Here is a 15,312-nt window from a genome sequence, read left to right on the forward strand (position 1 = left end):
TCTGTAAAATACTTTCAATCCAGTATGTACATTTTTATTAAGTCCCATTTACTGTGAACACTGAAGTTGTCTGTTGCTGTAGTGTAGACTGTCATCATTTGTTTCAACCTTTATATGAACAGTCTATGGTTTCAACCTAACGAAAATCCTTTTTTTCTCTGATTCATTTGATGTACTCTTTGAGTTTTTCACACCTAACTTGTATCGTCTGTGTTGCATCTTTACTCCTTGACCTTGTACTGCCACCTAGTGGAGATAATAAAGACAATGAAAATGAAGACATGGGTTGTAAGGCTTTTATCTCAAATCACTAATGTGTACAACCTCACATAAATAAAAATCACACAATGTCAATTAAATAAATGAATGTCCTTAAATAAATATCTTACATCTGTACAAACACAGAAAGTCAAAATGTACACTCGTATTTACAATTTGAGAAAAATAAAAATGAATCCAGATAACTGGCCATTAACTTCGCTGTTTTTACAAAAATGACAATGGGAACCCTGCCAGGTTGGCTACAATCACATTTGTCCTCTGCACACGCTCATTAGGTCCAAAATATGAAAAAGGCCCTCGGTGTACATATGGGCCTCACAAAGATTTTGAAAATGGACATTTCTTTTTCTATGTAATTCTTTAAAACTACCTTGTGTGACTTACTGTGATAAAATGTATATCCAACTTGTGGGTGAATTTTAAAGCTCATATAAAGCTAGTGTTACAGTTGGTAGTTTCCTGGTGCACACATGCTCCACACAGCACACATTTATAGACAGCGGCCTCTCACAGGGTGCTCTCCAGGGTGTTGTAGTTGTCCTTGAAACTTTTGAGCTCCAGAAAGTGTTTGGGCCTCTTGCTGCGCTGGCCAGTGGAGGGCAGGTAGGTGACCTGGATGGTGGAGGGGGTGCTCCGGACCGGAGAGCCCGTCAGGTCCTTGGCTGCAGACTGGTGATGCTGGTCCAGACTGGTGCTGCTGGAATAGGCTTTCACCCTGAGGGGGGCAGAGAAAAAATGATAATAGTACACATAATAATATTTAGTTATTTTAAACGAAATAGCAGCAGTAACTATAGTAGTAAAAACCAAGGTATAGACTGTCATGCGCTGAAACACAAGACTAGTGCAAGTAGGTCTTTCTAAGGAAATGCCAAATTGCTCTAACCCAATTGATTTCTTAGCAGCTTATTTTTTTAAATAGAGGGATCATCTAACATTCATATACTAGAATATTTTAAACTGATCATTGAGTTTATTTACATTTGCTGATGAATTAAACTAGACTCTGCCCCACACTGGCTGTTTAAAAAAAAGGATGATCTAAATCTAGACAAAGTTTTTATTATCACTTGCTCTAAACTTTCAAATACAATTGAAAGCATTCACCACACCCTACCCTATCAGTGTGAGCAATGCAGATTGAGAAACTTTCTCCAGCAATGTTGCAAGACTAACAATTTCAAGTCTGGACCAGTACAGCAACACTTACACATCAGCCAGTTCGTTGAGAGCTTGCTGGTATTCGAGAAATTCAGCTTCCCCAAATACCTGAAACAAAGAGTCAAAGGCAAATCAGTAACATGCTACAATGGAACTCTTAAACCAATTATATTAAATGTTGCAACTTGTACAGACCCCAGTCCCGTGGCGAGCGCTGTCGTAGCCTTCAAGTAAACGGTCAATGAGGGCGCTGCGGCTGCTCTTTATCAGAGAGTGGGAGTTACGCAGCTCCATCAGCCAGCTTCGGAAGTTGCGTCCAGTAAACGCACTGGGACAGCGACTTATCTCCTGCAGAGGAATTCCTGAGGTCAAAACAGAAAGGAACAAGAAGTGAAGGTTAGAGAAGTTGAAACTGCAATGAAAACTCCCCATGGGAATTGTGGGTCACTGCAAAAACAAAAGATTAGGTTAGTAAGTAGGTAAGTAATGGAGAATAATAGAATTATAAAAAAAAGATATTCTTGGAGAATAATGAATGAAAAGCTTTTACCAGCGAATGCAAATATACATACACCTGCAGAATTAAAAATATTTTAACATCAAATTGAATCACCTGAGTCACGGATTGCATCCAGAGCTTTCATTCTGTACAGGTAGTTGAAGCAACCTGGGAAATGCAAACATATTTGAGTTACATCATGAAAGAACGTCCTTAACACTTAAAAATAGCTTCAGGTGAAAACAAGAAGAGATGAAAAAGTGACTGACTGATCTGTGATCCTTGCTTCAGCCTATCGTCTTCTTCTTCTAAGAGACGAGGTTCGAAGCGGATCTCCTGGACCTTGGACAGCCTGGAGTCAATCTGCTCCCTCAAACCCTGTGAATCAATTCACAAAGAAAAATACACACATTAACTTTTACACCAACAGCAGCTGCTGCATATTCAAGGGTGTAAGTGATTGGTAAGGGCTATTTACCAGTTGCAAATTGCTAAAGAACAAAGGCAGATGCATACATGTTTCAATAGCAGCTTGGGTGGTGAAATTACATTGTGAATTTATGGAGATATCAATGTTTTAAGTCAAGAAAACTGTCCACAAATCTGAGGGAGTAGATTTTATTGATCAGCTTCTATAAGCATTATAGAGAACATAAAACCCATTTAAAAATATTGTTAATGTGGTATTTTAATAGGATATTGAGCCGGGGATCATATGAAACTGTGAACATAAATACACTCCCTCTAGGCAAACAAGAGGTACATAGACTTTAAAAAGGAGATCGTCTTTACCTTTGGTGCATTGTGGCCAATAGGTGCATGTGGTCCTCGGCGGGATCTCATTGCGAAACGCATGATTTGCCTTTTGACAAAGATAAACAGCAGCACAAACACCTGCAAATGTAAAAGGAAAGGGTTTCAACACGAGCATAATCACATAAAGCCCTTATCAGATAACAACTGAAACTGAAACTTACTTACCAGGCTTCCATATGCCATAACCAGCACAACATTAACCCCTGATAACGACTCTGCCATGTTATCTGTCAGTGTGTACAGTTTATCTACAGGTCAGTTAGCTCACTCGGCTAACAATGAATCTAACGTTATGTTGCTACATTAGCTTCATAGCTAACGCTCGGTGGACCATTATGAAAATAATGGCCAGTGCTGCACAGACGACAAATTGTTTAGGTCTACAGGACAGTTTAAAAAATAAGATACTATTCAGTAATCGTACTGATATGCCTCTTCATGTTCAGCGACATCATGCAAAGTACGCAGTTTAGCTTGTGCTAGCTAGAAGCCGCAAGGCGACAGCAACAACTGATTTGCGACGCTCCAAATTACCGTAATAACCGTGTTAGTCAGGGGACGCAAGATTAATCTGCAATAAATAAATGTGGTTTCATAGTTAGGGGAGGGGTTGCAAAGGGAAATTATACAGAAATGTGAAAATAAAGAAAGCTAAATCATTTAAAACAAATTAATGATGAAAAGGTAAAATGAAATAGGTAAGTAAATAAAGGGAAATAAAGCTAAAGTAAATAAATAAAAAGATGATGATGTTCATATTTACCGGCCTTATTTCTGAACGTTAAAATAAACATTTTACAACAAAATACCTGCCCGTAATGGATATATATGAAGTTATCATTGTATTAAAACTAGCGGTAGTAGCCTACTAGTAGTGGTTGGTTGGTTGTAGTAGTAGTAGTAGTAGTAGTAGTAGTAGTAGTACTAGTAGTAGTAGTAGTAGTAGTAGTAGTAGTAGTAGTAGTAGTAGTAGTAGTAGTAGTAGTAGTATTAGTAGTAGTAGTAGTAGGCTACTAGTAGAAGTAGTAGTAGTAGTAGTACTTAGTAGTAGTAGTAGTAGTAGTAGTCTACTAGTAGTAGTACTAGTAGTAGTCGTAGTAGTAGTAGTAGTAGTACTTAGTAGTAGTAGTAGTAGTAGGAGTAGTAGTAGTAATAGTAGTAGTAGGAGAAGGAAGAGGAAGTTGTAACAACATATAAAACACTATATTATGAAGAATTATTCTATTTACATAAGATATGTTACCTATTTCCTTATAGTGTACATTTCATAACAATATTGCATATTATTGTACTATTTTAGAATAATGCATACATACATACACTTTAATATATTTTTTCATAATGTATTTTATTTATTTTTCATGTATTTACCTTCACACTTACACACTTGCAAATACAACGTTATTGCTGTTTCTACATTAGTGGGTCCCTTAAATGGTCGCTACCTAAATGAGGGTATTTAATGCTGCACAGTACAATTGCACATTCCTTTTACACTATTCATCAATTAAGATTTTTTAAAGAATGTATATGGACGGTATTGTCTATATAACTTGTATTTTACTTCTATGTGCATGTGCTTGATTGTATCTACTATATTCACTGTTTGTATCTGTTTTGTGCTGTCCTGAGTTGTTTACTCATATTTTTCAATGAATGCATAAATGTTATGCACTTTTTCGTATTACATAAATGTTATGCACTTTACATAAATGCAATCCCTCACATGCAGCATCCCTCAGTTTGCTAAATTGTATTATCTGTGTCGTGCATCCCAACCACTGACCTGTCATACACTCGCTGATAATATTAAACTATTTTAGTTTGTGATCACATGTGATGGGTCCAGTTTCCTCGAAGCGCAATGTAAACCACGTGACGCAGCGCTCAGTGGTGTCAGAGTGGAAAAGAAACAGGTAAATTCAGTCTCTCGCTTATTGTGTGAGCGTGAGCGAGACGGTTCGCTATATTTTTGTCAACTTAGTTGTATCAACTTGGGGTTCAGGAAATATATCCTGTCCTAAATCCGACTGGAAGGTCGACAACGTGACTTGTCGGTCGGTTGTGTAGCAGTGTCTAATATTGAGCCGGGTTTCTGGTCAGTATCGCCTGTTATGTATTTTCATTTTAGGGGCCTGCAGGCCTACCTTTATCCTCGGTGCTTTCTATTTGAAGAGCCCGGCCATCAAATATAAACTGGGGCTAGATATTAAAGAGTGGTGCAGCAGTTTGTGAAGCTTTGCTAACCCAGCTAACATGCTAACGTTGCCTAGCTGAAAAAAAATTAATTTAGCATAGCTAACATTTGTTAGCAGACAACTAGTGCCAATGGAGTGGCATGGGCGTTTTTGGTTTGGGTGAATATGGAAGCCTTACTTCTCGGTAGTAACGTTAGCCGATAAGCTATTTAACTTGTTGGCTGTCAAGCTAAGGTAGCTAACGCTAACCACTCAGCGGTTTGTAGCCAGTTATGGGCACTCAGTTAGCTGGTTAGCTGACTGCTGTTATAGCTAGCCTCGTTGTCGCCATGAGGTGAAGCCGTGAGAAGCGGAAGCCCATCAGGACTTAAAAGCTAGATGCTTTCCCCTCAAATATTAATGTTAGCTAGTTGGCTAGCATTTTGGCCATGTGGCTGGCTAGTAGAATGGGATATGTTGGACAGGCCCTGGCTTGGCTTGTTTGTGGGCTAGTCCAAACAGGGTTTACGTAATTTGTGAAAGATTAAGCAGTCACTGTCGATAGCTAAGTTAATCGAGTAACTAACATAACGTGTAATAATCATTACTTTGTAATTTACTCTTCAAAACAATGAGTTCTATCTATCATGTTTTTTTGCGAAAATGCACTGTTGTTTCACAATATAGGTTGGTGAAACACCACCTCGGCTATTTTTATAAAGTGTTGCATAATGCTCTGAAGAAGTAAATAACTTGGTTAACGTTATGCAGTTGTGAGTCTTTAGTGCAGCCGTGTACCATGTCACTCTTTCATCCTGGGTTAAACCCGTTGCTAGCTTTGGTTTTGGACAGTGACTTAGAAAGGGGCTGAAAAACACCCATTGTCAACGTTTTCCAGGCGTATATGGGAACAAGGCTGATGCTGTCTTCTTGACACTGCTGCTAGCTTCCCCCACTAGGCATTAAGCCACTATGCAGTTTGAGGAAGTACTATTCATGTGTACCACACATTTACATGATGGTATCAATAGGTCAAAGTTACAGTCTTGTAATGCCTTTCTCATCCATCTCTCCTCAGGTGTTATTCCTTTGTAAATACTGTTATTTGTATATACTGTAAATGATGACGTCCATGGGCGGAAACCGAGCCCGGGGCAGCTGGGATCAGACACAGGGCCAGACACAGAGTCAGACACAGCACAAGCAAAGGCCTCAGGTAAGCCCACCTTTTCCACCTGTCAGAAGTAGAGACAACAACAATAGGAACAGTGTTAGTCAATATAACTTTGAGTTCCAAATGTATAGCTCAACATAATATGCACTGTATGAGGCTGTGCAGAAGGAAGCCGCTTGCATCCCCATTACATCATCTTTTGACAAGTTTTAAATAGACATTATCTGTAGAATCAGGTCTGCTCATTGTATGTAGTTTCCTTTTCACACATGCAACACACAACAGAAGATTGTTGGTGGCAGAATACTTCTCACCTACTAGATGTACTCCGTTTGGTTTAGGCAATGGTTGTCACCTTGGTAAAGCATGCAGGATTCACAACATGATGTGGATTATACTGCTACTTCTCACATAAGGGTTGAAGGGTCTAACTCAGTGGTTCTCAACTGGTCAGGCCTCGGGACCCACATTTTTCCTTTGTCAATAAATCGCGACCCGAAATTTGGAACCACTCAAATCTGTTCAACAAAAAATCGTGCTGTAATATATATATATATATATATATATATATATATACGCTTTTCAGCATACAATATTAATTAAAGTGAAGTACAGTGCATATATCCCTTATATCCCTTCACAGAACTAAAGTATGCTTTAAAAAAAGGTTTAATGAGATGATGGAATCAAAGCTGAACTGTATAACATAAAAAGGCCCACATGCTGAAAACCCAACCCCAGAAGGGGGGTCTGGGGGGATTCACCCCCAGGAGATTTTTAGAAATACTAACACATAAACTACACATTCTGGTACACTTTGAGAAGAAAATAAATAAATGTATTACTACCCGACATATTAATAATATTTTATGCCATTGTTTGTTTTTCACTTTGTTCTGACAGCTGAACTTGCTGCTTTAAATTGTGGGTAAGGGTAGATGGCTCCCATTGTTCTGTGACCTATCAATCATCAAACCGGGGGTCATATTTCATTATGTGTTCATTTTTATCTGAAGTTGTACCCATGGATGTATAAAGAATAGTTCTACTGCAAAGTTATTCTCCGTGGGGACTTCCGGCAACAATCTTGATTCTGATTGGCCAGAAGACTCGAAAAACATCAGCAAATATGTTTTATTGAGAAGATGATCACGACGTGACAGAAGTTTTCGAAACTTTATGGTATCTGGTACTTCCTTCACTCACACATCTGCGACCCACTCGAAACGGGTCCGGGTCGTGACCCACCAGTTGAGAACCACTGGTCTAACTCTTAACAAGGCCTCTAGTAACCAGTGGCAGTGGTGCTTAATGTTTGACGAGGACATTTTTTGTTGTTACAATATATGATTTTATAAATTGCTATATGGGTTTGTCCTTTCTGCTTTTACAATGAAATAAATAAAATGTTGTGCTTAGACTTGTTTCAAATATTGGATGTTTCACTCCCCTTGGAACAGGCTACTGCAGAGCAGATCCGACTGGCCCAGATGATTTCAGACCACAATGATGCAGACTTTGAAGAGAAGGTCAAACAGGTGAGCTGATGCACATCCTTTTGTTCTTCTTCAGCTTTTTTGGTTCTTGCTCCCTTTTTGAAAATGGTTTAGTTTAGTTGCACTATCTGATAAACGCTGGAATATATTTCCGTACAACTATTCTTTATTGCATTGCGTGTATTTTTTTTCTTTTATATTATACATACAATTGGTTTGGTCTTCTAGATGTCATCAGGCACATAGTGAGTGATAAAGCATTCAGTGAATTACATTGGGCTGTAAATATTATGTGTTTATATTTATATATATATATATATATATATATATATATATATATATATATATATATATATATATATATATATATATATATATATATATATATATATATATATATATATATATATATATATATATATATATATATATATATATATACACATATATACACATATATACACATATATACACATGCATGCAAATTAGTCGCTTTTCGGCGCCTCCCGCTGATTTAGGTGATGTGTAATTCGTGGAGAACCAAAGAGTTTTCATTTTGGGGGGGGGGCTCCGACTCACGGACTGACGGACAACTTCTCACTTCGAAAAATGTTTAAGAAATGTAGACCGCAAAAGAATTAAACAAGCGAATGTCTGTTTTTCCTGGCTAAGGACAGGTTCCTTGAACACAACAAGAGCGTAACGTGTCATCACGTGGTGTAGTGCTGACGGAGAGCACCGGAACCCCGCTCCAGCACTTCAGATATTGCAGTACCCATAAGGAGCCGTACACATGCCGCAGTTTTTGCGTGGCTGTGTCTTTAGTTGTAAGCCCAGTGGCGATCTGTTGTTATTAGCATCTGGTTAGCTAGCTATGCTAACAAATTTAAAGAGCTTTTTCTACAACCAGGTGGAGAGCTCTCTCCTGACAGACTGAGAGGCTCAAATAACCTCAGCTCAGTGAGGTTAAGGCACACCTTGTCCTTGATATGATCATTATAGTTATAAAAAAACAAGAGACTAAATGAAAAACAGGTATAAAATACTATATGACAGTAACAAAAAAGTTGTTAAAAATAACAAGAATACATTTTAAAAAGAGTGATATGTAAAATATCCATAAAGAAAAATCTGCTTACAGGTCCGTTTCATATGGGTGTTGAGAGATGTATCCATAGATCTCTTCCTTTAGCTCTCAAAGTGCACCAGATTGATGCTTTTAACTTCAACATTAAAAATAAATCTTCCCGGGGGATCATGCCCCCGGACCCCCATAGACGATGTGAGGTCCCCCCCACTTAAATGATGTCCACATGGATAGGATACTAAATATATTTGCATCTTGTGTCCATATCTTTCTGTTTTGGTGGTCATGCCACAACCGTGCACGTGCATGCATGCGCAAGTCATGGCAAGATATCTGGATTAAGAGGTTGCTTTTTCTTTGCACAGCATGAAAGAAAGGCGAAATGAATGGGCTATGATTTTAGTTTTTTTTAAGCAGAGGTTGAGTTCAATAATTTGTACAGCCCTGTTGTAAAAATTGAAATGGCCCTTGAGAGGAAAAAGGTTCCCCACCCCTGGTGTAAATAATAATAAAAACCCTTGATGTATAACTTAACATCTGTCTCCTATTGATCGGAGTATATTATAAAGAATAGCCAGTTCATTGAAGCATTATAGCACAGGCCTTTGTCAGATGGTATATTACGCTGTTTTTCTTCTGCTTCGAATAGTTCTCTTTTTTTTCACCATACGTGTGTTTGCATATATATATATATATATATATATAGATATATAGATATATATATATATAGAGCGCGCAATCTCGGTTATGAAGTGACAAAGCACCTTTTTGTTGTTGATCCATTTAATCTATTTTACTGCTCCTAGTACTAGACTCCTGGTACTAGGATGGGTTAAATGCAGAGAACAAATGTCACTGTGCTGTGTGCTCTGCATGTGTGACCATTAAAGAGGGTTTCATCCCTCCCAATTCTTCTTCTATTCTATTATATGTAGGGATGCTCCGATCGATCGGTCTCCGATCGATATCGGCCGATACTCAATCTCTACCAATCGATCGGGGCTCTCTAAAAATGCCGATCGCGAGAGCCGATCGCATGACGTAAAAGGATGGCGTAAAATACATGACACTTTTCTCTGTGCGCGGCAAAACAAGCTCGCCAAAATGGCTTCACCAGTCTGGCAGTATTTTAAGGTGTCCGAAAATGACAACAAAATAGCGGTATGCAACGTGTGTGAAGCAGAAATCCTGCAGCTCCACCCGCTGTGACGGACCGGTGAGCGGAGCAGAACACACATTAAGGCCCAATCCCAAACCGCCCCCTACACCCTACCCCTACACACTACCCCTCCGTTTGCGCGTTCGCGCGGAGGGTCCGCCACATTAAGTGCCGTTCCAAACCAACGAGTGTGGAGCGGTGTGCAGGGGGAGTGGGCTATCAAGCCCTCAAACTGCGAGTCTGCAGCGGTGCTGACTTGAGACCGGTATTGGCCGATACTGATTCCGGCCATCACAACCAAAAATGGGCGATCGGAGCATCCCTAATTATGTTTTAAAGGCAAAACTATTAGGATTTTCCCCAATAAATGTATTGAAAGATGGCATTGAGCCACAGTCTTTAGGGAAAATGAACTTTGTGTTGAAGCTACTGAAGTGACCAAGATGCTAAATCTCTGCTGATGGCAGGTTTTCTGTTTTGTAGATAACCCTGTATTGTTTATGTATGTCTTTTAATAGCATATTGTTTACATAAGAGCTTTTTTATTATCAAGTCACCAGGAGTGTGAGCTAGCCTCTGTTACTCATCATGCTCCTTCTTCTTTTGCAGCTGATTGACATCACAGGCAAGGACCAGGATGAGTCTATGATCGCACTGCACGACTGCAACGGGGATGTCAACAGAGCCATTAACGTGTTGCTTGAGGGTAACCCAGACACTGTGAGTATTGGCTTTGTATGAAGGCAAAATCAGTGCTACTCTGGGTTAGATAAGAATGATAGTGGACTCACAGTTTACACACTTCCATTCCAGTGAAGGTGTAGCATGGTATGGACAGGGTCAGGGATTTCCTAGTTTTATGTCACATAGGTTGTAGTTTTTTTACAATGATTAACAGTGTACTTGTTTTGCTTGCTGCTTTGAGTATACTGCTAAATCACAACAACCTGCTTGTTAAATTGAAAAAAAAGGATAGAAATGATTCGCAACAGTCTTTAATGGCCAGCTCTTTAAATGTTCAATGTATGAATTTGCCTTGCAACATAAGTACAGCATGGAACAACTTTATAAACTCACAAAATTGAATACAAGCTTTGAAATAAGTGTAACCAGTAGAACATGAGGGGGAAATCAAACTAGGAAATGTGTTTTGCCAGCACATAAATCAGACCTGATAAGCGGTTGTAGGCTACCTTGATTGTTAAGATGCTGGCTCAGTAGTTCAAAAATTGAAATTGCTTTCTCAGAAATTACAGACAAGCAGTAAAACGTTTGCAGTATTGTTGTAGAATTTGTTTTCACTTAGTGATTTTCTTAAAATACTACAAAACTCTGAAGTAGTATACTCATGGTGAGAAAAAGTACCATAGGCAAATATTATAACCAGTTGTCTTGCTGACCTGACCATACTGACAACCAGGCAGCACTCAACCTGTTGGTTTATGAAAACATTTATTTTAGTTTTCATATTTTGGCTGGGTACAATGTCAGGTTGTTATGGCAACAGTCAGTAAAATGTCAATGAGTCTAGCAGTGTAACACTGCTTTATTTTCTTCTCCAAGGACTCTTGGGAAATGGTGGGGAAGAAGAAAGGGGTGTCAGGCCAGAAGGAGACGAGCCAGGCAGAGATCGGAGAGGAAGGGAAAGAGAACAGGGAGAAAGGAGGAGAGAAGGATGCAGCACGTCGTCGCGGTGGAGCTCCACGCAGGGCCCGTGGAGCCAGCAGGGGACGAGAGTGTACGTTTTTATTATCACCTGTATTTGCAGTGAATAAGCAGTAGAAAGTGTTTGTTTTGCATCAACAGTAGCTTCTAAAATTGTGGGAGCAGTGTGTTCTTTCTGTTTGATGAAGTTAGGATTAGAAAGACTGCACAGCTGCAACAAAATTACTGAAAAACAAAACCCTTTTACAGCTTAATGAAAGTACTTTAAACAAATCAAAGTAGTACAAAAACACATCTTGATTGCCTTCAATATGCCATTAGTCATTTGGAGCACAAAATTAGACTCTTATTAGCCCAAACTGTGGTCCCAAAGGATGGACAGTGTGTGCCACGGTATATGATGCCAGTAAGAGATTTATCATTCATCCTCATTTTGAATTAAGGGCGCCTTTGCCCTCGTGCCTCTTTTTTATGCGGTTAACTCTAAGCTTTAACACATTTGAGTTTAAATGATTATTTTGTCATCTTTATGCAGTGTAGTATGAAAATCTTACGCTGCTTTCTCTTAACTCGGAAGTTCGTGGTCAAGAAAATGGCTTGGAGGGAGCCAAGGCTGGAGTAGTGGGAAGAGGTGCCGAGCGAGGCCGGCGGGGAAGAGGCAGAGGAAGAGGGACTGTCGGTAAGTGGTTATAATCCTCCTTGGACAAGCTTTTATTTAACTCGTACAGCAGCCATTCTTTCTTGAGGCAATAGTGAGTCAAGCTAAGAAACTAAAGTAATCGCTTTTGTTCTCCCCAGGGGTATCTGGACGGCGGGGAGGCAGATTTTCGGCGCAGGGCATGGGGTAAGAGAACACCTGCGTTGCCTTAAACCTAAGGGCCTTTTGTCACGCTTTTACCTGTTGCCATGGTCACCAGAGAGCAGGACTAACCCCCGCCTATTGTTTTGCCTTAATCCAAAGAAAGGAGAATATACATCAGCCAATGGGACAGAACAGCAGGGGCTGAATAATTCTTTTCAGAGTTCACAACATCTAAATATTTTATTTTGAATGAAACTTTGATATATTTACAAAGAGGGTGTCTTTGCTCTCTGGCCCGAGGCTGCAGCATAATTCATGTATTATGCTTGTTTCGTGTGTTTGTGTGTGCAATTATTAATGGGTCTGTTGATGACTTAGCAGCTCTACTAGGAGGTGTCATAACAGTGCAAGTGCTTCTCTCGACTGTGATGACATTCTTGCCACGTTTCATGGGGTCACATTTTAATCGTCAACACATTTCCTGCTAGCGATTAGATGTAGTTAGTAGGGCTGCACGATTTTGGGAAAAAATCTAATTGCGATTTTTCTGACAAATATTTAGATTCGCGATATTTGTTTTTAAGCAACCCAGCGGAAGTTTATTGTAAAATGCGGCCATATCTCCGGCTAGGAAGGTCGCATCAACGGGCTCCCGTCTCTAGCACCCCCGCAGCCCGAGCTACGAGTGAAAGAACTAAACTTACATGAAACTTCCGTTGGGTTGCTTTAAAGTCAAGCTTCAGTTTAAGATTCTCCCTGTAATAGATGTAAAACATGTGATGGAGCATTACTAACCTGACTCGGATGGTTTGTTTCACCAAACCATCTAGGAAAGCTCCATTGGAAGCCATTTGGAAAGGGTAGGCACTTTCAAAAATACTTGGCAAGTGATTGGATCAATCTGTCCATCACCTTCTATCATGGGCCACTTCTGATTGGTTAACAATGGCTGGTACATGTGGAGCACAGCACTTCTGATTGGTGTGGATGACTGACAAACAAGAAGAACAAAAAAAAGAAATGTTAAAAAAAATCGCAGGCTTTGCGATTTGATAATTGCATCATTTCAAATTTCGATTTAAAATCGATTAATCGTTCAGCCCTAGTAGTTAGGTGTGTTGTGATGTTACTCTGCAGTTATAGATCTTAAAATCGTCTTGGTCTGCTGAAGTAGCATGTGTGACATAATGTGGCTTTCTCTAATGAGGTCAACACCCTGAGTGGCTTCCTCCCAAGAGAAGAGTGAATGTCATTTTCACTTTTTGCTAGTACAATGTATTGAATATGTTCTTCAAAAATACACCTATATTTGAACACCGGCTCAGAATGAGTGAGTGACCTGAGGCCTGTACTACGAAGCCGGATTTTCCTAACCTGGATATGTTTGAGTTAGCCGGTTGGCCCAATCCAAAACATACGCGCTCTCGCTAAACTGTACTACGACACTGGTTATCAAGTGGATCGCTCAAGCCAGCCGTGTCCTATCTAGTTAGGTGCGCGTTCACATGAAAGGGGTGGTATTTGGAGCATTCGACCAATCTCAAACACGGACAAGCGTACTGACAGCGCAGCGTCATACTTCCTGAATGAAAAGTGAACTTTAATAGGCCTATTAGTCAAATATGAAGAAGTTAAACTTTAAACATCCATGACTTAAACACTTTATCCAGGATAAAAGCCACATAGCTGCACCTGCAAGGTGAAAACAGCTGGTAAAAGAAAAAGCGTTTGAATGCGTACATTAACAGGTTTATGAAATCACTGCCCCGTCCAAGACACGAGTGGATCTGACTTTAATTACATTTGACTCGAGTGTTTCGTCAACTTAATGTGTTGCTTAAAATAATACTTCTGCATACAGTATGTGACACTGTGAGTGTTGCACGGCCAGATACGGCTCAAGAAGCTGACTCAAATAAGGAAATATATGATACATTATGATGTGATATGATATGAATGATAATGGGACACATCGACGTCTGCACTCACAGTGCCGCGGACTGTACTTAATGTTACTCTGATCCGGTTACTTATGTTGTGGCAGATATTTAAGTAAGCTTTCTTAATGCTAATATTATAATAGTCAGATTGCTCTGAAGATGGGAGGGGATATTCTATTCATTTTCACGTTCACACAGTCAGTTGATTTTTGCCGGCCGTCTTTCCTGCAACGGCAGTTTTTCTGTATTTCCTCTATCCTGTAATATGACTTGATCGCTTTAAACTCCGCACACGGAGCTCTGATTGGTCAGCAGGCGGTGCTTTCACTGAGTTGATCTCTCATGCCCCTTTCACACCAACGCAACTCCGGTTCAAGCTCCGTGCTAGAGCTTTTCTGGTTCAGAACCGGTTCTTCGGTTTAGCGCCGGCTCTTTTCACACCGCTCAGAGCCCGACTGGTGCTGCCGCTGCTGCGTCATGACGTCACAGTTTACGTCGCTGAGTTTCTCCCCAACGCCGGAGCTCACCTCACAACAACGGGCCGGGGACTGCGTTGCTTTTAATCATACGAAGCCAGATTAAATTAAATAACGACTTCTCCAACCTTATACTTTTCTCCAGAGTGCCGTGGTTCATTGTTTATTAATGTGTTTCAGCGGCATTTACCGACCGCTGCAGTGCTGGCCGGCTGCTCTTCAACGGGAGTGTATTCTCCCGTTAGCTCCGGGTTAGCTCACACGACTCTAAAGTATTCACTGTCTGACTGTCACACAAGCAGCTGATACATATCCCCAGTTCCCCTTAAGTGAATGTGTGTCAGTCTGATTTGACGCTGTTTGGTGTCAGTCTGAATTGACGCTGTTTGGCATCACAACGCTGTTATGAAAGTTTCTCTGGTATAACATGGGTGATGTTAGCATAGCAACCGAAGCTAAACTGACTACTTGCTAAGCCGTTTTCTACAGGCACTTTTTACCGACGTATTTTTCATTATGATTCTACTTGTGATAGTCGGACATGACAACCTGTGCAGCCCATGTATTGATTCCATCCG

General features: G+C 40.1%; 2 protein-coding genes across 8 annotated transcripts in view; one reads left to right on the forward strand and one right to left on the reverse strand.

Moving 5' to 3' along the window:
* Positions 1 to 157: 157 nt before the first annotated feature.
* Positions 158 to 3,273, reverse strand: LOC117478000 (protein C1orf43 homolog). Its single transcript, XM_034124852.1, has 7 exons — positions 2,924 to 3,273; positions 2,735 to 2,836; positions 2,212 to 2,320; positions 2,057 to 2,110; positions 1,639 to 1,805; positions 1,493 to 1,551; positions 158 to 997 (listed from the first exon to the last, which is right to left on the reverse strand). The coding sequence occupies exons 1-7, from the start codon at positions 2,978 to 2,980 to the stop codon at positions 790 to 792; spliced, it is 756 nt and encodes a 251-aa protein (XP_033980743.1). The 5' UTR covers positions 2,981 to 3,273; the 3' UTR covers positions 158 to 789.
* A 1,343-nt stretch (positions 3,274 to 4,616) lies between these two features.
* Positions 4,617 to 15,312, forward strand: part of ubap2l (ubiquitin associated protein 2-like) — a 37,100-nt gene continuing 26,404 nt past the window's right edge. For 6 of the 7 annotated variants that reach the window (XM_034124576.1, XM_034124581.1, XM_034124578.1 and 3 more), the window contains exons 1-7: positions 4,685 to 4,856; positions 6,014 to 6,151; positions 7,570 to 7,647; positions 10,461 to 10,571; positions 11,415 to 11,589; positions 12,094 to 12,195; positions 12,315 to 12,360. In XM_034124576.1, coding sequence (XP_033980467.1) covers positions 6,056 to 6,151; positions 7,570 to 7,647; positions 10,461 to 10,571; positions 11,415 to 11,589; positions 12,094 to 12,195; positions 12,315 to 12,360 — 608 coding nt within the window. In that variant the 5' untranslated portion in view covers positions 4,685 to 4,856; positions 6,014 to 6,055. The other variant, XM_034124577.1, reaches the window with a different exon arrangement.

Source organism: Trematomus bernacchii, unplaced genomic scaffold (genome assembly GCF_902827165.1).
Source record: "Trematomus bernacchii unplaced genomic scaffold, fTreBer1.1, whole genome shotgun sequence".
Taxonomy (NCBI): domain Eukaryota; kingdom Metazoa; phylum Chordata; class Actinopteri; order Perciformes; family Nototheniidae; genus Trematomus; species Trematomus bernacchii.